The following is a 21,977-nucleotide window of genomic DNA, read 5'->3' as shown; positions in this document are numbered from 1 at the left end:
TGTGGAGTTGATTAATTGGCACAATACTGGAGAGTCTATGATGAGTGTATGAGAGAGGGGAGAGAGAGGGAGTCAAAGAGAGAGGGAGGGAGAGATGAAGCAACAGAATAAGCAGTCAGTCCAGGAGTCCCATTGTTATCCATCACATTTATTTTTCCAGGAGGAGTAGATGTGAACGGTGCCCACATATTGACAGATGAGAATACTTAGCCTTGTGAGACAAGCTGATTGATTTTTTTTTGTGGGTGGATATCAGTCAGTCCGCTGGAGAAACAAGAGGTAAGTTGATGAGCACATATTTGATGTCTTGGATTGTTTGTTGTACTATTTCTAGCAGGATTGGATTTATGGGTCACAATAGCCCCTGTATAGAGATGGATTGGATGGAAACATAAATCTAATTAATTTCCAGAGCTGGTTTCAAGCACACATGCCAGTACAAATAAACGGTGTAATTAGTGGAGCTGTCAGTGAATCACGCAAATATCTAATTGATCATGTTTCACGTCAAAATGTATCATGTCTGGAATATTTTTCGCTTCAGATCACTGACCATGGTCTCAACAACGAGCACAGACAGCATGTAAATCGCTATTTGTTATTTATCACGCTCTGATATACCACGAGGGTGTGTCTGTTGGCACTGATCACAACAACCTGCACTGGTTTGGCGGCAAAACATGCATGCAAATACGCACGAAAGCGCGATTAATCCACTTTCTTTGACGCCCCTTGTGACAGCTAAGTTGAAAACCAAACACCAGACATCGTGCTAGATGTCACTGCTGCGGTTATTTTGTTCACTGAAAGAGTGAAAAGCACAAGGCGGATGATGGTTTTTCTGGAACAGCAGATGATCCACAGGTTGACGGACGCCAAAGTGGATGAAGGCGCAGACGTCACGCATCGGATGTTGAGATCTACACTGTGGCAGCTGCTTGTAATCAGACTGTCAGTCCGCTGATATCTGGCTGAGCCATGTCGGCGTCTGGTTTACATTAGAATGGAGAGGTTATCAGCGCGCTAATGAGGTCGGTCAATGTCGTCGGCGCGCAACTTGGCCACATAACAGGATTTACAACCACCATCCCTCTATAGCCATTTAGGAATGTATACATGGATCAGTTTATCGTTAAATGAGCTGCATTTCTGCTGAACAACCCTGACTTTGCCGCCGTGTGCCACACCCCGTATTCCCGTGGGGACTCCGGCTGTCCTTGTGTTTTTCATGTGAGTCCGTCATCCTAACCTGTTTCTCCTTGGGCGCCAGAATTTTCAGTTGGAAACAGTTACCATGGTGATAACAGGACACGATGGAACAACGCACATTGTAGTCATGGTGATCTAACAACATTATGATGGCGGATATAAGGGGGGCAGGTCGTGGAGACCTGTGGAGTGACCCATTTAGCTGCCCTACATTTTTGATGAGGGAAATATGGGGCACTATCCTTTAATTTGACACCGGAACTGTTGTATTTATTGCATTTTAAGTGCTTAGGAGCCTCAGGGTCAGAGGTCAACACTGTGATGCTCTTATAAAAAGACACAGACAATGAAGCATTCACAGCAAGCCTGGGAGACTCTCTGTCATAATACCATTTGACATATTGCTTAATCTATGTGATGAATTGAGCACAAGATTGAACAGTGATGACACCAGGACACAAATGGAGATGTTGGTGGGGTGTGGTCTCCTATAAAAGTGCCTACAGTAGACACATACTGTCATTTAAATCTAATATTTATTTTATGACCTGTCTGTTTTCAATTCAATAGACTGTTATTTCAAGCATGGCTGAGACTCACACATTTGCAAACTAGTGTAATATCAGTGGTTAAGATCATACAATTTTTTCATGCCTCTGTGATATTGGACACTCTTCTGCCCTCATCTGCTTCACCGTCTCTCTGCTTCAATTGCTTTGACTTAATGTTGTCTCTCTGATCGCCTTCCTGTTTCTTCCGCTCGCTTATCAAATGTGCCTGACCAGATTCTCTGACCTTTCTGTTTAATGCTCTGCGCGTTTTATACTACAAATGTCACTATCATACCATTGACTGCCCTTCCACAGTCCTCTCCCCTCAGACGGTGTCTCCTCTGAATGCCCTTCACCTGTATTCCCCAAACAGACAGTGTTTGTCCCCGTCTGCTTGGCTCCCATCCTCACTGCCTTTCAGCCTGTCCTTTCTTTGCCCCCTCATTACAGAAAACAGCCTCCCCGTCTGTTATTTTGTTGTCCTTCCCAACAGATAGAGTCAGCCTGCCTGCCCTTTTCTTGTCTTCTCCTCTCAGACAAAAGGAAGCCTGGCTCTGGAACTCAGAATTGCTACACAACAGTGCAGATAAGAAAAGAGGCAACTGCTCAAGTGCCATGTATAATACCCAGGGAGTGAAAGCCTGGCACAGAACAGCAGCTTGATACATTACACAGACCAGTGTCATGCTGCCAAACACTCAACATGACACTGACCTGCTACCGGTTAAAAATACCGCACTTTGAAAGAGATATGCAGTCTAACAAAAATTCTATTCTTGCATGACCCAGTATTCATGTTGTTTGGGCAGAAATGGCATTAGCAGCAAGTGTAGGTTCAATTTATGGTCAGTCACACTCTGACTGCCGCTCATTTCCTGCTTTTCCCCACATTTACTGTCTGTGTCCACTGCCACTATCTAATAAAAGCAAAAAATATCCCCAAAAATCACACCAATTATTTTAAAACCTATTTGAGCTTCATAATACTGGCTAGAGAAGTGTGTTTTCTTCTTTTGCTTTTCATTTTTTACAAATATATAAAAATCTAAATTGATGCATTTCAGGTTCTTGGCAGCAATGTTTAGGGAATCACTGCTGCATAGAATTGAATTTAGCAAGCGTGTCAGAACACTGGCGTCTTCATTCTTCATTTTATAGTACCCCACTTTGTCATAAATATCAAACAAGGAGAACAAACTATTAAAAAATGTTTGCATATGTAACAAAACTATTTCCCGATATGAAATGAGTAGATCATTTTAAACTCTCAAACCTTTTTTAAAAACAAAAAAACTGGCCACTCAGTCTTAGAAAACCAAGCTTGCTGCAGGTGTCACGATACGCTTTGTTCTCCGGAAAGATGAGAATCTATTTCATTTTCTGTTTAGGACAATTGCCATTCTTACAGTGCTGCTTTTCTGCATATATGGTTTGGATTTCTCTGCAGTATGTCTAAATCTCAGGTGAATCTTTTGGACAAATATTAAAATGTAACTTAAGATGAAAGCTGCAACAGTTATGGTTTATATCTTGGGCAGAATTTATTTCAAGTTAATTTTGTGTTGTACAAAGGACTGCTTCCTCTGTCTTTACAAGGGAGAACTGGTGTGAATTGACATCTCGTATGTTGAGTCTGATTGATTGCTTTGCTTTTACCCTGAAGCATCTTCAATTGCTCCAGGAAGCGGTGGAGTTTGTCCAACTGGCTACTTAACCCTGATCACTTACTGACATACGTAATTAAGGGCATTAGTAAGAAGAGACAAAAAAAGAGCATCAAATTTCTTCCTATCATCCACCAGTGGCTCTACATTTCCTTCCAACTTTCTGCCTTCCATTGATGTAGTTTTACACTACTAGTGCAAGATAGCATCCAAATGAACACATTATTCCATATTGCTCTTGCTTAATATAGTGCACACTGTTTGGAGATAGTTATGTAAAAACATTTTGCAAACGTGTAGGTAGATCATTATGCAACATACATGACTTCAATTTAAAAGTCCCCTACAGAGGATTTGGCCTTAGTAATGCTGGGGAGCAGTTTTCAGTGGATGAGTTCCTGCTTTTTTGTTTTTTTCATTTTGGAAATCTATGTGACCACACATTTAGGTGACATGATGCACATTCCTACCAATATGTTCATATTATTCCTCTAATCTGCAGGTGGTGATAATTCACCAAGAAAAACTGCGTAGACATCAAAGAAGACAATAACAAACATAGAATAAAGGCTGGAAACAATACTGCATTTTACTTAAAAAAATATTTTGAAAATGTTTTATAAGGAAAAAAATGCACCAAGAGCTCAAGGATTCACACAATGCTTTTTGGTCATTAGCAGAGTATGTGCACAAAACATTTGTTGTTAAACAAGAAAGTTCCATTGGTCACCTTTAAATTTTACAGTACTAATACACACTGTAACTTCTGACTTTAATTTGCTACCAAAAACAATGATAGAAGGGTGAGTGTGATGGATTGCCAGTGGAGGGTTTACCCAGCAGTCCACATCTGGTCGAACATGATTTCATCTCCATCATCCTTTCTGTATTTATCCCAAATCCTCTCACATATACAGTGATTTTCACACCTGTGTGGCAGCATGTAATGATTGAAAGTCGGGGAGAGTAAGAGGGGTGAAAGGAGGCTTCTGTTGCTATTGAAAAGGGAGATGAAGGTGGCTCACGGTCAAATCAAATCCACCTCTGTCATACTGTATACCACTACTATGTCAGGCAGCTCTTCACTGTGTGAGATTTTATCCCCAGTCAAACTCTATTATCGTGAAAATGAACCCTTGAAGATCTAAATAAAGAAGCCGTTATTGTGTGAAATAAGGTGTCAGATATGGATGCAAAGCCCTCATAGGCAAAGCCTAGACAATATAAAACTAGATGTCTCAGCTACAGCTTTGCTGTTGTAAAAACTGTCATCTTCAATTCTAAGCAATTGTGCTGAAATGGAAATGTCACATTTGCAATGGCAGGGAAGGAGTTAATGTTTTGTTTTTTGGCTTGCAACCCTCTAAAGCAACTCATTCTAAATTGTGAGCAAAAAAAACCATGTAATCTGTGTTTGCTCAATTAAGTGAGCTGGGTGATAAAATAAACATGGATGACCTGCTTATTGACTGCTCGCCCCAGTTTTCCTGCCTGCTGTATGAGATCGGTGTTTATTAATATGTCTGAACTGAACGTTAGTGATGTACAGTTTGGGGCCAGCCATCAATCATCACCTCTGGTGTGAACAAAGATGTCTGTCTCAAGATGTACAAATGTGAAAGACATGCCTTCAAAGACCAGATTGTCACATTTAATCATTCACATCTACGTTTGGTTTTAACTAGACTGTAAAAATGCCACTTTGAATGCATCATAATCTTCTTAAACACAGTGATGGTTAGACAGACCTTGAGAAAAGGCTTCGGAGGGTTTTGTCTTGATTGTGTAGCCACCACTGTAGGGAAAATCCTCACTTAAACGAGAACATTTCTTTTGTGTCTAGAATTTAAAACCGGAAAGCAAAAGAGCTTTTGAATTATTCTGATTTGTTCTCATTGATTGTAAAATATATTTTAAAAAAGAACGCTCTGTGCACATCCACTCAAAAATAATCAAAGATTAAAAATGATAATGTTGAATTACAGCAAACTATGCTTGCATGAAACACTTCATTTAACTAAAAATGTTTTTTTTTTTCTGTCTAAGGTCACTTAGGGTTCAGATGCCATTAGTGTAATGGATGAAACAAATTCCTCTGCTTCTCAGTTGTCATCTTATGTCACATTATTTCAAATGTCGTAGTTATTACTGTGTAGCTTGAATCTATTTGAGGGCTTCACAAATCAAATGCATGACGGAGTCCCAACATACAGATTGCAACTGCTGCAGTCGAAGCCTCTGTTAATGAGTATAATGGACTCATTTAAGAGCACTATGTCCTGAACTGTCGATGCAGCTGAAGAAAGACAAACATCCAGATGGGTGGATGGACATAAATTAATCAAATCAATCACAGAACCAATCGCTGAGTTGGACAGAAAGAAATATAGGCACGCAGGCAGGCTGGTAGACGGTAAGGCTGCACTTTCAAGCAAATGTTATATTAGACATTTGGAGTCTTGAAGGCTCAGTTCAGATGCTTCTGTGGTTTGTGTACGGAGAGTAAAAACAGGTTGAACTGCAGATTTATCATGTTCTATTAATTCACCGTGCAGCTTGGACATGCTTCATCGATTGCACTGATGTCAAATCATGTTGGCTGTCTGTATTCAGAAACCCTGAAACATTAGACATTCTTTGATGATTCCTGAAGGTTCTGATCATTTGGTAATCTGATGGGGAATTGCACTACTCATAGGCATTGATTTCTGACTTTTTGTATGACTGTGTAGCAGATATTATCTTGTACAACTGCTGAGCTATTTATTTATTGAAAGAGAAAGAGAAAACTGAAAAAAAAAAACTTGACTTTGTAGGCGTGTAAAAATGTGGTTGGGAATGTAGTCTGTTCAGATGTCGCTTAAGAAAATAAAAGAAGAAATTTCAAATCAAATTAAGTGTGTAGATGTCAGATTGCATGTCATTCACTGAGTGCTTTAATTTGCCAAAACATAACCAGAAAATCAGACTTGTTACTACCAGATTTCCTGATATTATGGAAGGACAAAGAAAGAAAATGGTGAATATTAAGTAGATTGATTAAATGTGAACATTTTGTGTTGAGCTGTAAAGTTTTGCAGATAGGTTAGATATAAAAGGCTCAGTGTCATTCTGACTGAAACCAGACAGAGAATCTCCAATCATGATCCTGAAACCTTGTCAGAGTGGTGGTTTAAAGGAAATGCAAAAGTCTGAAATGACAACTTTAACTTCAGTTTAAAACACTGATACCTGCCTATGAAGTACTAAATGGTCCAAGGCTGAAATGCATGTCAGATTTTTTGGTATGTTGTAAAGCATCCAGACCTCTCAGGTCTTCTGGGACAGACTCCCTCAGTGTTAGGATTAGGATGAAATAGCTTTTAGTTTCTATGCTACCCACTTGTGGAAGAAGCTTCCTGAATATCTGAGCTCTGCTATAACTGTCAATTAAATCAGGTCTGAAATCATGATTGTTAAGACTTTCCAATAAAGTAGGTGCATAACCTCTTTTAAATATTTCATTATCTTCTTTATGTTCAGTTTTTTGTGTGTGTGCTTTTTTCACCTGTCTTTCAGATGCTGCTTTTTCATTTTTCAGGTTGTCCATGTGTATGTAAGTCCATTTGTCTGGGCAAAGATCTGTCTGGCAAATTCTTATAGATTCAATGTCTCTTGAACTCTTGAATGGGATTTTTTTTTCCAAATTTATCTTAATTGTTTCAGTACAAAGCAGCTGGACTTCATTCTGGTTCTTGAAGACAAGTCAGATGAGAAGAGAAATGTCCTTAAAATCAAAATGAGGCCCTTAAACTGAAGCACTTTAGACAAATTTGATAACGAAACTCCCTCCAGGTGTCCAAGAGATACTGAGTCCATTTGACATAAATGTTCACTTGGACTTTAAGGTGAATAGATAAGATTTTGGTGGTTTAAGATCAAAGGTCACTTTGATCCCAAATCTATCCCATTCTTGTGCACATGATAAATCAGGACTGTCTGCAGGGAATGTTATTGCACCTGTCACAGATTTCCACTTGGATTTAGGATGAACTGATTCGAATTTGGTGGTCAAAGGTCAATATCACTCTGACCTCACAAAACAGATTTTTGGTCATAATTTGGAAATTCATATGCTAATTATGACAGAATTTCTGAAAGGATAAAAAGATGAAGCGACAAAATTTAAAATTTCAAAAGTCATAGGTCAAGTCTAGACAGACATGGGTGTGAAGTGAAACTGAATATAAATAAACATGTATGTTCAATCTTACCCTTCCTGTTCGTATGCAACTAGTACAACTGAAAACTCATCTTAGCACCTTACAGTTCCCCCACAATGTATTAGATAATGGAAACCGGTTGATTATGAACACATTATGTACTAGACACAGTTGGTGAGTGTGCACTGAATAGCCTAGATGAAATTAGGCCAAGGTTGAGTGACGTCCACAGGGAGGAAGGAGCAATCTCTGCCAGGAAAAGAGAACATGTATGGCTCTGAACATGGATTGCTAAAAACTATATCCGCAGGCCTTTTACATGAGTGAAACTCAAAGGGGTTTGGATAGAGCCGGTGCTGTGTGATGTGGTTTCACTTTCCCCCACTTACTGGACATGTGCTTGAGTGGGTATAATCTGTGTAATGTACAAAAACTGAATGTGTGTTCACCGTTATTGTTTGTGTCCTAAATTGGAGACACATATGCTGGAGAAGTGTCGCTTACTAAAGTGCTCTCTCACTGGTTTCATTTCTTTCATTCTTGCTCACCCTCCCTCTTTATTACTCTGTGTCAACAGTTGCCATGGAAACTATTTTGCTCTTCCTCTCTTCCCTCCTGGTATGTGTGGCTGGTAAGTGCCTCCCTACTCATGAAACACGCATGCAGCCATGCATACAAACACACATGCATGCATGCACACTCACTTATTGTCCATGGGGAGGCAGTGTTGGGGTGGATATGTTTCCATGAAAAGACAGTCACTGGGTGTGGACAGAAGGAAAACAACAATTACTACTTTATGGCTTTGGAAGTGGGTTTCAGACTGGTTGTGTCACTGCATGTGTGAGGTCTCTTTATGCTGTGTGACTAAGTGTAAACACAAAAAAACAATGTGGCGATGTGATGTGACGTGATGACTGTTTCCGTGATACTTGGAGAGAAGTAGTTTTCACTCACTGTCTCCTATTTTCTTATTTTTCTCTCCTCTAACACTGACCACTTCCTGCCTCTCAGCTGGAGCAGGCCCCAGTGCACAGGGTAAGTACCCCTCATGAAGTCTTTAATGGGGTCAGACCTCAGCCTTAACAGCCCCAAAGATGGGTCTCTCAGTTTCCAGATCAGACCTTCAGGGATTGTGGCAGATGTATGGATAGAGCCCAAACATTCCCAGAGCCAACTAGAAAGAGATGTGACAGTGCTACAGAGATGAGCACTGGTAGATTGGTAGAGAAGAGCACTGAAAATGTTTCTGTGTGAATACATAACAAAATTTAGACAAATTCTAAGGCATAGAGAATGTTGTCCTTTATATTATATTAGTTTTCAAACCTTATTGCCTGAATTCAGTAAAACTACTGATTACTGTTTGGCAATGTTTTTAAAATTCTTGCCTTTGATAATATTGCACATGAAAAATACAGTAGCCGATGATTAAGATGAGAGAAATAAACTATGGTATTGCTTTTAAGGTTAAGATGGGAGGACAAAAAAAAGAGTTAAACAGATTAGGAAAGTATTGTGGTTGTGGTTAATGAAAGTATCTGTGTAAATTATGAGTTGGGAGGTGTTGCATAGAAATCTTGAGGTGCAGATTTTCTAAAATATGCTCACAGAAGAGGTTTTCCCATCATATTGTAATATTGGAAGAATTTGACAGTTTTAGACATCGGCATCATTGAGGGGCCGTCCAATAAAGAACAGACAGCAATGCATGCTGCTACACGTAGTACACCTGTGGATGGATGCTAATTGCCATGTTGTCTCTAACCCTAAACAAATATGATCCATGAAATGATTGGTTACTGTGACACTTATTTTAAGTACATCCTTGTTTTTTCTTCATTTGGTTTTGCTAAATCTAAAATTATGCCAAATCCCCCCAATCTGTGTAGTGCAATTGTACAAAAAATATAACATTTATGACAAACAATAGAACAGTTAAAACATTTTGATCAATTTCATTGTAAATGGCAATGACAATAAAGGTACTCTTTCAAAACTAAACATAACAGGTAAAATCATTTTTTGCTGAAATCAATTATAGAAAGCTTAAAGAATTACCCAATAAATTGAATACAGTAACAAATCTCAGCAAAGTGAATTGACCTTTTGTAGTTAAACTGAAACAAATTTCCAAGTACAAACAACCCGTTAAACTTCAGCGGCCCGTATTTGGGACGTCTTGAGATGTGCAAACGTATTTTGCTAAATTGACCGAAGCTGCAAACTCGATGACAGAAACATTATACTCCCATGAAAAGCTTAGATTCTCATGAATCTGCCGATATAAACCACTTTCAGATGTGATTACCACAGCGGGTAATATAAACACATTTGTCCAACAAACAACAAATAACATAAACAGCACAACTCAACTTTGAAGGCTCATAACTAGTCACAGATGAAACTAGATGAGCCCTCAGTAGAGTGCAGAACCACGCCCTCTGCTGGCGAAAAACCTGTCCTCCCTATACAACTGATGCAATATGTATCAATTTTGATCATCCTACGTATCTCCCTCCCTACTTGATCTGCTGACCTGTAACTCCACAACTGAGCAGGGGACCTTAGACTGATCTTCAGTGTCAAGTTTGATTATCCTGACTTCAGCGGTTGCAGACATATCGGACCGGACATAGCCACATACATACATACATACATACTTACCCAGCCAGATACTGCACCGAATGCAATAACCCCACCGACATACCCGCCGGGGCGTGGTTAAATATTCCACAAAAAACGGCCATAATCCAACCTTGGACATCCAGACAAAACAAGCCAGTAAAATATTTTGTCCAAAACATGTCTTGAAATCAGTAAACAATCCACAAATAGCTAGTTTTCGTGAACGGAAACAATGGATGGATGGATATTAGCAAACTTCAGTAGAAATTTCAGGCAGAATTGACTGCAGTATATAGGGCTATGTGGCTCAGTAAAGTAACAAGTCAACTGAAGTAAGACCAGAGTTTGCACAACAGACCATTTTATTTCAGCTAATTCATATGTTCAAGTTCAAGTAATGGCAAAAGAAATTGAATAAAATAACCAACTTAAATCATCTAAACTTAAGACCCGGCTTTACATAACATGTGACTTTCCATGAAGTTAACATTTGGCTGTGTTCAAAGAAGAAATTATGTTTTTTCACTTAATGTAACATATTAAAGCTGATTTTAGTAATTTTTGTGTGTTGAAACAAGTTATATATTGCAGTGCATGTGTCATTTTGCCAATATTCCAAAAGTATATATTAGCACACTCATTACAGTGCCTGAATTTAGCAATGGAGACCACAATTCATCACATGAAAACCTGGTTACTTGGTGTTTCTGAAGAGAAGATGACACTTTTGATGAAGAATCATCTATCATCTAAGACCATTTGGAGATTTTTTGGAGCCGGCATTTAAGGCAGTGTGGGAGTATTTTAAAATACTCCCACACTGCCTTCAGTCTAAAATTCTGGTAGTTGCTCCTTTGTATCATTCCATAATTTAACAAATTTAACCCAACACAACTGCTCCGAAGTTCAAAATGAGTCATCAACAATAATTTTTTGAATGATAAGATGATAGGGATAAACAGGGGTTTATTAGAAAATACTTAAAATATGTTTCTGACATATATTTAGCATGTAACACAAGACAACTGAATGATTATTAGATTTTGCAAATTAGTCAATGTATTTTCAATTTCTGGTGATTCTAAATGTGATTGGTTGTAATCTATGCTTCTAGACGGCAAAGAGAAAGAAGAAAATCCTTTCATTTATGGTAAGTTTAGAACATTTGTCTGAAAATATCCAGTCATCAGCACACCATTGAGACATAATGACAGTGTCAGTGACTAAAAAACTTTGTGCAACAAATGATGATGATTACATTTGTGTCCCCGTGCTGTGACTCTGTTCTGTAGACTATGAGAGTCTGAGGGTTGGAGGACTAGCACTTGCTGTGGTGCTGTTTGCGCTGGGCATCCTTCTTATCCTCAGTAAGTTAACTTCTCCCTATTTATGTCGTTTTATTTGGGCTACATGCACATTTAAGGTAAATTTAAAATAATTATTTATAAATTGATATAGTTATAACATGTCTGTATTACGTACAGTGTTTGTTGTATTTTTTGTTGTAGTTTTGTGTCAGGTAACACTGTTAATACCAATGACAAAGATGATTCTTGTAATTAATGAGGCCTGTGGGCATCAACTAATGCTCATTTTGTTTCTAGGTCGGAGATGCCGCTGCAGTATTAACCAGAAGCCCAGGTATGTCAGTGTCCCTGCGTGATTGAATAAAAGACTTGTGTTGTGTAAGTTTTTTTTTTAAATCTTTAAACATGATTTGGTAACCATGACAACCTGTGGATCCTTTCGTCAGGGCCCCCGGAGACGAGGAGGCACAGGAGGAGAACCTTATCGTCTCCAAGGGTAAGATGCACATTTTAACTCTCTGTCGGTTCCTCTCACCTCTGGCTCACCCCCTGACATACATCCATAATTGAGTTTCCCTTTGGGATTAACCAATAGCACAGAGGAGGAGGGGGACTATATGGACAGCATACAAGTTAGATATAGTTTGAATTACTGCTGACCTTTTTCCAAGGATAAACTTGATGTCATGTCTTCCATTCAGTCTGTTTGAGGTTTATATACACTTCAGTACTTCATAAAAATCAGATGAGAAAGACTTGCGGCAGTTTTAAGCAAAAGCTCCTTTTAAATGTCTCCCTGTTGTGGCATGTCAGGATGATCGGACAGATTTTACAGTTGCATTGCTTTCAACAACCAAGCAAATATATTATTATTTTAAGCACTTTAATGCATAGCTGTGTGCTTCAAGGCAGTAGTGGAAGGAGTATTCAGATCCTTTAGTCATGTAAAAGTTGCAATACCACAGTTAAAAAAGAAGATAAGATAGGATAAGTTAGGCTAAGATGAGATAAAATTTGATCAATATTAATTCTTGTGCCAGACATGATCAGAAAAATGATGTGACATAACATGAGAATTCAATGAAGTAAAAAAACAATAAGTTATATGTGCTGAAATTACTGAAGTGAACCAAAATATGACTAGATAAGACTAATAAGAATAGGAATAATATATTAAGAATAGAATAAAATTAATGCTGGTAATAATACGAGGTAATAATTAATATCACATATGATGATGAAAATAAACAAACAAAAAAAAAGATATCTGTATATATACACTACCGGTCAAAAGTTATTCATGTGCTAACATAACATACTTGCACAAGGGTTTTCTCATCATCAGTTAGCCTTTCAACACCATTAGCTAACACACTGTAGCATTAGAACACAGGAGTGATGGTTACTGGAAATGTTCCTGTGGACCCCTATGTAAATTGATCAAGTGCCATGCCATTCAGCGTAGCAGATCATTTGAGAAGCCCCTGACTGCAGCCCGCAGATCGGGGCGTGGCTCAACGTGGGCGGAGTTAAACGTTGAGCTCCGCCCACCTTGAGCTAAACGTGGGCAGAGTTAAACGTTGAGCTCCGCCCACATTGAGCTTGACTCATTTATTGTCACCATCTGGTGGCGGAGACTAAATAGCACATTCACAAACGTCAATACAGCTTCTAAATGCTGGCCTAGAAACCGAGCATCTTATGTGATTTACTGTCATGATTAATTTTATATCAGCATTACTATTTATATCAGGATCAGGTCTAGAGCCAAAAAGTAGTTCTTTGGGAAAACATTTTTCTTGTAGTATCAAATCCCACAAATACAACATATACAACCCCTGGCAAAAATTATGGAATCACCAGTCTGGGAGGACTTTCGTTCAGTTGTTTAATTTTTTTTAGAAAAAAAGCAGATAAACATGACAAAAAACTAAAGTCATTTTAATTTGCAACTTTCTGGCTGTAAGAAACACTAAAAGATATCAAGAGGAAAAATTGTGGTAGTCAGTAACAATCACTTTTTTAGACCAAGAGTGACTGGAAGTTGTTGCTGCAGCACACCAGTTTGCTGATTTCCAACCAAACCAGCTTGTTGCTCATGCAGACTGTGGATTTGGTTGTTGCTGCTGGGCCAAATAAACTTGGTTTTGATGCTGCTGCTGCAATTTTTCTCGTCCCACGTCAGTTTGATGATCATTTGCAGAACCAATCTGGGATATCTCCAACAATTCGTGATGATTGACCCTCTTTGAAAAGTCTGATAATCCTCCCCTTTGTTTCAGCTGACATCTCTCATGTAGGAGTCATGATTCATGTCAAGCCACTTGGTGCAACAGCTCTCCAAGGTGTGATCACTCCTTTTAAACTGCAGACTAACGAGCAGATTTAATCTGATATGGGAGCTAGTTTTGGGAATGAGAATTTATGGGGTGATTCCATCATTTTTTCCTCAGAATTGATTCCATAATTTTATCCCTGTGCTTGGTCTAAAAAAGTAATTGTTACTGACTACTACAACTTTTCCTCTTGATATCTTTTAGTGTTTCTTACAGCCAGAAAGTTGCAAAATAAAATGACTTTAGTTTTTTGTCATGTTTGTGATCTGCTTTTTTACTACAAATTAAAACAACTGAACGAGCGTCCTCCCAGACTGGTGATTCCATCATTTTTGCCAGGAGTTGTAATACTACAGCCGACACAACTTTTTACTTGGGTTCAACTTTCACCTAACTCAAACCCTGTCTAACTAGGGCTAGCTGGACTGAAACAGTGAAGTGAAATTTGTGATATACAGCATACATAGACACATTTGGATTTTTTTGTACACTGAATTATATCAGCTACATTAAGGAGATGAGAGACAGCAGCAATGTCTGTGCCACTGATACCTGACCATGCATGGTTATTCCTGGCTGATAACACAGATTTCCTAAACTTTGCACTAACGACTTTCTTAAAGTGTCACTAATCCACTCAAGGATATAAGACTGAACTGACAGTCAATGTTACATGTCTTTCCTCAAATCAAAGAGGGCTCTTAGCTTGGCCTTCATTCTACGTAACTGAAACAAAAACATCATTTCTGATCTCTGTATAGAGACTTTCTGTATATGATTATGCCAGACATAATATATCAGAGTCTGTACAACTCACGAGCCATGTACATTTGTAGGGGTCAGATGTAATGAATTAAGCTTCAGCACCGTTGAACACAACTTTATTCTTTTCTGTCAAAAGCACAAAACACCTTCATGTTTCTCCTGTCAATGATTTCTTGACAGAATGTCTCATAGTCTTCCTGCAGACTAAAAAGAAAAAGGAACGGTTCTCTGAGATCAGCGGTCTCCTCTTCTTCCTGGCCATCACAGACACACAGGAGTTCCCTGCCCTCACGCGTTGCTCCTTGGCCATGGTAACAACTTGGGGAAGGGAAATTTTTCCCTTGAAAGTTCTGGTCCCACACCACCGGGCTGCCGCCATTGCATCCCTGATCAAAGGATTCTCCTAAACAAAAATAAAGAAAACAGTTATTTAAGTAAAGGCTCGGAGATTGCAGAAAACACTGAAATTAGACTACCCATCTCAGGCAATATACCCCGTTTCCTGTTCCCAGTCCTGTTCTCAGCCTCATCTAGAAAGGAAACAGATTGTGGTGTCTACAGGCACAATGACAATGCAAGATTTAAGTGGTTGATTTTAAGTACACAGAGAAATAATGACTGCTCTGTGACATCGAACCTCAACAACCTTGATGGATATGTGTGAGACAACGCTGGCTGGAACAATACCTGATGCTTCAGTGGCAGATTCTGAAAGCCTAAACATTTTCAGGGGGACTTCAGCCACATACTGAAATAAGTGGTGGGGATCAGTCTTCGAGCAATAGTTTCACTATATACCAATTTATCACATGACCTCTCAACCTGTAGTTTTTTCTGCTCTTGTTGCCTTTTTCTTTGCTGCAATCTCTCTTCTTCAGATCTTGGTGATTTAATGTCAACAAACATTCACAATGAAAACATTCATGCAGGTCAGATGACAGTGAATACAGTAAAACGTGATTTAAAAGAATCTGGTTTAAAAGTGTGATACTGAGGGTGCTTACGGCATGGGGAAGTTCTGCAGGAGAACAAGACACCACCATCTTCTAATCTGCAGCATGTTTTCCTGTGAAGAAGGAAATGCAGAAGATTAAAATATGTTTCCAAAAATAATACCTTCATCGCTACAGTCAAGCATAACGTGTCACAATTTGCACAAAACCTCACTGAAATCACAACTGGCCCCCATTACAATGTACAGAGATACTGGTTAATATAATGTCATGCACATTCTGTCAGGATACAGTTTTTCAATACAAAGAGTGTGTTTTAAATGCAGAAAAAACATTTTATAGAGGTCATCGATATAACATACTGAGTAGTTCTTACCATCAAAACAAACACGCCACAGTTGGTGGAGCATCTTTGCAGTGTTTTAATAAAAGAATGGCAAGGAAATAGCAAATGTTAGCAAATGCAATGTAGTAATGTCTCACCTGAACATCATTCACACCAAGCTGCCTCCAAGGGCCAGGAGATGTGAGCAATGTGCCTGGTCAAAGAGTAAATAAAAGTACAATAAACCATTTTAAAGCAACACTTGGAACAAAGTTGGAAGAGGCTGGAACTTCAAATAAAACGTTTTTGTAATGGGCTTGAACAAACAAAACATATGGTTCTGTTTCCATCTGCGTAGAATAATGTAAAAATAAATAAGAATAATGTAACAATTACTTCTATCCCTCACAAACACTCACTTTTGTTGTTTGTTTTTGTTTGTTTGGAACATTTTAATGCATTCAAATAAAAACAGAAGCATTTATTAAACAAACAAAGGACAAGTGGTTTAAAACAGAACTACCACTGTCCAGGGAGGATCTTGGAAGGTGTCCTAAAAACCTGACTCGATGGACTCTACTCTCATCTCTCCAGCCGCTGCCACAGAGGGGATCTAGAAAGAAAATCTCTCTAGCCTGTGGCCTCAGTATCTGTTAAATGTGTTCAAATATAACCAAACACATAAAGTTATGGAATGTTACAGAAATACTAACAAAGCTGCCATGCATTTAATATACCAAAAAATGTAAATCAGCAATGAGCAACTTTGTTGTGTAAGGTCATAATAGAGGACAATATAAATGTATTTACAGAGTATCCAGTGTCCAGGTACAAATAGGAAGCAGAACCCACTGGAGACTGGCTGCATTGTCCTGTAAAAAGATATCAATAACTGAATATGAAATGCTCAAACTCCACTACAAAAGCAAAACTTTTTAACAAATTACCGGCAGGTGATCCATGGGGTTTGTGGATGATGGTGGAAACCATGTGGCAATGACGCGGCTGTTTGCAGCAAACACGTGCTCTATTCTCTGTAACAGAGATAGATAATTGAACTATACTATCCAATCCATTTGAATTAATAGTTTTGTAAACCTTTCATTTTAGCTGAAACTCTTCGATCACACATCACACCTGACACTTTTCTCCAGCCGTTCCAGCCTGCCTGTACACGCTTCTTCACCTCTTTTCCACACTCTCCATTGCTCTGGACTGTTGACCCTAAGTACTTAAAATCCTCCACCTTCTTGATCTCTTCTCCCTGTAACCTCACTCTTCCACTTGGGTCCCTCTCATTCACACACAGATACTCCGTCTTGCTGCGGCTAACCTTCATTCCTCTCCTTTCCAGGGCAAACCTCCACGCCTCTAGCTTCTCCTCCAATTCCAGTAGATTATTCTGAATATTTTGAATCAGTCTAATTCTAAAAGGAATGGCATCGTTTAAATGTTTTGTTAAACGTCACTTTTCTAATGGGCGTGCTACTTAGCACGTGACAAAATAAATAAGTCTGACGTAAGTCTGAAACTAATGCAAGGAGATAAAATAATATCACTTCCTTCCTTGTCTGTCACAAAATAGCAAAACAGCAACATTTAAACAAAAGATAAACGTGCTTACCTCCATTTTGGAAACTTCTTCTTCTTCTCTAATACATTCTTCTTCTTCTTCAACGGTTCAACTGCGCTATGCGGGCGGAGTTAAACGTTTAACTCCGCCCACGTTTAGTTCAAGGTGGGCGGAGCTCAACGTTTAACTCCGCCCACGTTGAGGCACGCCCCGATCTGCGGGCTGCAGTCAGGGTACTTGGATCATTTCTCTCCTTCTCATACAATCTTTTGCTTTCTAATTTGTGACTGTTGCCTGTTCCATGTGTAGCCATGATGTCAGTCCGTCCATCATTTTCATTCTCTTTCTGCCTCGTCCTCTCGTCCCATTAATTTTTCCAGTTGTGACAATATATTCCAGGGTCTTTTTCTTCATGCTGAATGCCAAAAAATGCTGATTGCTGTTTCCTAATATTGTTCAGTAGTGTATAATTTGTGCTTAGTAATTTTAAGACATCTTCATCTTCACCTGCGTAGATATTCTATCAAAAACCATCCGTTTCCAGCTAGAATAGTCATTCACTACATTAACAATGTCTAGACTGTGTTTCTGATTAATTTAACATTATCTTCATTGAAAATCATGCTCTTCTTTCAAAAATAAGGACATTTGTAAATGATAGATTGATAGATAGATATAGATAGATATTCATCTGAAAAATGAGGAAAAAAATGAAATATTGCACATACTGACTATGCTGTACATGAAAGCTAAATATTGCAGATGTAATCAAAATGCTGCAAATGAAATTGTTACACATGCAACTGAAATATTACACCTGAGAGACACCTTGAAACCTGAAATAGTGCACATGAAATGATCTAGAAAAAATATTACACTGATACCGATGCTATTGTTTAGATCTCAGTGCCCAATGTTTCCTGTAGAAATACATCCCATCAAGTAAAAGACTTGCTTTGAGATATTACTAAGTGTGAAGATTGGCATAAAATAAATATAAAAAATTGGTATCAAAAGTACATTTGTTGGTATTAGAAGTATCTACAGCATTCTTTACACTCCATTGGGATGTTTAATGCATAACAATGCATACTACTGTATATTAGCAGGTATTTATATTATTTGCGTATCCTGAAATGTCACTATGGCTGCTTAAAAATACACAGCAATAAAAGGAAAAATATTTTCCTCTTAAATGCAGTGAAACAGATTAGTAAGCAGCATACTGCTAGATGGTAGTAACATTTAGAAAGACGTCAGCAATTGAAAGTTCTCCACATTTTCTTATCAGCTCCCGGTGAGTAACAGAACTATGAACATAGTCCTTTGAGTGATTGCATGAGGGTGACTGAGTAAGTGCAGGAGAGACAGATTTGAAAAGAAATAGCTGCAGGGAAGTTTAATGTTTTGCACTCATGCTTCAACTAAATCACTTGTCCCTGACCTCTTTCAGCTGCAGCGGCTGCCAAAGAGACTCCAGCAGAGAACTGAGGCAACTCCACAGGACCTGACTGCCTTCTGAGACCATGATCAGTTTTCTTTGATATTTTAGCCACAATAACAGTTGATGATGATTCTAACTGGTTATACGACAGGGGAAGAGGGGAGGTATATGTAATATATTCATGAATCTTGTGCCAGTTGTTTTTCGTTGTGACCGTGCCAGTCCCTCAGTGCTCTCGTTTGATCCTGTGCCTTTCTGTGACAGTCTCTCACTCCAGTTTGTCGTCTTAGCCAGTAGCACCTTCGACACAGGATTGTCTTTAAAACCTTGGAAGAATTTTTAACGTTGTGTGGTCCGCTGTTCTTCATTTTGCACTTCTATCGCCTTTAGGTTTTTAGGATTTGTCAGTTTGTCGCTTGTTTAGTCGGCTGTCTTGGATAATGTCTGCCACATTTGGAACATAACATATATGCATATATACAGTATACATATATAAGTATAGATAGTTTACATATAAGATAAACAGTTAAATATCCTTCATTTATGTCTATGTTTGAATGGTTGGGTGTGTTTGTGTGCATATATGGATGTTGTTATATGCTGTATGTGCATGTTTATTCTGTATTTGTATGACTGTGTGCACATCATGAGTGTGTGTGTGTGTGTGTGTGTGCATATTTCTACACATAAATGTGATGAGCCTTATAAGAGACAATCTCCACTGCCACAGCTCTCTGACTTGAGCCCAGGGATGGTTTGCAGGTATCTGCATGGGCTTCTCCACGCCGGTGTTTTACCATCTATAGTGGAGGGACCTCGTGTATCAGCTGTCTCACTGCCTTCTTCTCCACAAATCCACTCCACCGTTCCGTCTCTGGCTCCGTCAGGATTAACTGGTCTCCAACAAGGCTATGATTAGTTTCTCTATACACACTCACTTGTGCCGCAAATCTGTGAAGCCAGGGTATCTTTTCTTTCCCTTTTCATGTTTGTTTATTGAATTGCTTAGCCATTCTCTCAAATGCCATAATGTTTTGAATGACTGCATATGTGGTAAACTACTGACAGAGAGACAAAGCTTAGGTGCTGAGTTTGACAGATGTGAAGTGGTATTATTCATGCTCCAGGCTACATTAATAGTAGCCTACTGTAAGCCAAATTATACAGAGGACATGATGTTGGGATCTCCTGTTGGTAAAGACTTGCACCAGTTTTAAGTGTGAGTTTGCCTGTTTTAAAGATGACCACTGTACAGTTAAACGCTATGTTCATTCAAAGCATGAGGCCTTGTCATGTAGCAACTTGTTGTGCTTTTGGCATTAAAAAATAAAAGTATATCGGAACACAGAATCGTGTAATTGATTTATTCAGGTAAACAAAAATTAAACTTCAGTGAGGAATTGGAGCATTTTCTTCCGAGAAAATTGTAAGTGCCCCCCCCAAGAAAATACTCACAAGCCCTCCTTTAATATCGCTTGACATCAGTTTGGTAATTTCCTGCCAAGGTCAGTCAAGGTTGTAATGCCGCTACTTGGGGCTGTGAAACCGCATTTCCGGAAATGGATTCCTCACCAGCACAGCTAGTAATATGCTGCGTTTTCTGATGTGATTCCAAAGGTTGTCAGATCTTCTCTTTGTGGGCACCAGAGTACCAGAGTGTGTGTGTGTGTGTGTGTGTGTGTGTGTGTGTGTGTGTGTGTGTGTGTGTGTGTGTGTGTGTGTGTGTGTGTGTGTGTGTGTGTGTGTGTGTTAGAGGGTGGATCCTTGTGGTGGGACTTTGGTCTTCACCCGCCCCTAGACAGAGCCACCCGCACACACACCTGGATAGAGGTGATACAAAGCCTTCAGCAGCTCAGGTGAGTAACTACTTTCCTACTTAAGCAACCTTAAACAGATTATACAGCTAGATCAAATGTCCATTTTCTTAAAATCTGTTTGTCGTATGCATCTCTGATACCTAAAAATTCAGATTTAATTAAGGAAAAATATCAGGCTTTTTACTAACGTAACATCACAATATGTTTTAGAGGAGTTAACTTGTGTGAATAAGGTGTATTTCTGTGTAAAATTGGTATTTTTGCAATGAAAATGTAAGTTTTCCAAACCACGCTCTTCCATTATTTAATGTGACACAATATAAAATCACACTTTGATCTAGTTAATGTGTTGTAAAAGTGTGTTCAGAGAACACACTGTAGATTGTTGGTTGTGTTCATGTTAACTGCTTATTTTTTGTAGAAATCTAACCGCAGTGATGCATTGCTGGACTTTAGGCGGTTTGTTTGCCAAAATCACTGGGTATCAATTGTGCATTATTAGGCTGCAGCTACTCTTTCTTGCTCCATCTATAACCTCTATCAGACTGTTCCAAGGTTCAAGGTTAATGAATATTGGAGCTGTAACATATTAATGAGTAACTGTCCTTTACACCCTTATGCTCAGCGGTGCGTTGAAAAAAGGCCCAGGCGCATAACGATGAAAGAAGTAAAGTTCACAATTCAAAGTGGCATGCTTGAAGAAAACGGAGACAGCAAGGGAAATTCTTAGTCTGTTAATCTGTGTAAGTTAACGATTAGAGGTCAGGAGATGTAGATCAAACGAGAAGCTTGTGTGTGTGTGTGTGTGTGTGTGTGTGTGTGTGTGTGTGTGTGAGGGATGCAGACAGAAGTGGTGGGGAAAGAGGATCAATATCACCATTAGCCTCTTAAAGTTCTCAGTGAAGATCAAGGCAATCAGGTTGCTATTAAGACCGCATAGGCAACCCAGCGAGGCAATTTGTCAGGACATATAGAGTTTCCAAGCCTTTCAACTACTTCTCATCTAAAGTGAATTGGCTGAGTTAAATGAGCCTTTATTATTCTCTAACTTTATTAAAAAAGGAGGAGTTCCTGAAATCAAATCCACACAACTTTTCACCTACAAACAAGTTTTCACATTACAGACCTGGAGGTGAATACATTTATTGCCACACAGGTCTCAGTTAAATTATTTAAAACAGCAGGTGTTGATGGGTCACCCAG

At 38.9% G+C, this 21,977-nt stretch overlaps 1 protein-coding gene and 1 long non-coding RNA gene across 7 annotated transcripts; one reads left to right on the top strand and one right to left on the bottom strand.

Moving 5' to 3' along the window:
* The first annotated feature begins 55 nt into the window (after window positions 1-55).
* fxyd6 (FXYD domain containing ion transport regulator 6) lies at window positions 56-20,307 on the top strand. The gene is made up of 8 exons (XM_022196134.2): window positions 56-279; window positions 8,204-8,257; window positions 8,641-8,664; window positions 11,369-11,404; window positions 11,547-11,621; window positions 11,859-11,895; window positions 12,008-12,057; window positions 18,967-20,307. Exons 2-8 carry the CDS (start codon window positions 8,209-8,211, stop codon window positions 19,002-19,004), a joined length of 309 nt encoding a protein of 102 aa, XP_022051826.1. The 5' UTR covers window positions 56-279; window positions 8,204-8,208; the 3' UTR covers window positions 19,005-20,307.
* Window positions 14,762-17,740, bottom strand: LOC127536652 (uncharacterized). Of its 6 annotated transcripts, XR_007945724.1 has the most exons (8): window positions 17,565-17,740; window positions 16,751-16,974; window positions 16,099-16,154; window positions 15,667-15,728; window positions 15,485-15,542; window positions 15,350-15,410; window positions 15,157-15,192; window positions 14,762-15,065 (listed from the first exon to the last, which is right to left on the bottom strand). It is a non-coding gene; the product is annotated as an uncharacterized LOC127536652 (long non-coding RNA). The 6 variants fall into 6 exon arrangements; XR_007945721.1 differs by having other exon boundaries at window positions 15,350-15,542; XR_007945722.1 differs by lacking the exon at window positions 15,350-15,410.
* Window positions 20,308-21,977: the final 1,670 nt, after the last annotated feature.

Source organism: Acanthochromis polyacanthus, chromosome 13, assembly GCF_021347895.1.
Source record: "Acanthochromis polyacanthus isolate Apoly-LR-REF ecotype Palm Island chromosome 13, KAUST_Apoly_ChrSc, whole genome shotgun sequence".
NCBI classification, from domain to species: domain Eukaryota; kingdom Metazoa; phylum Chordata; class Actinopteri; family Pomacentridae; genus Acanthochromis; species Acanthochromis polyacanthus.
The sequence above is the reverse complement of the archived record's forward strand: the minus strand, read 5'-3'. Positions and strand labels throughout refer to the sequence as shown.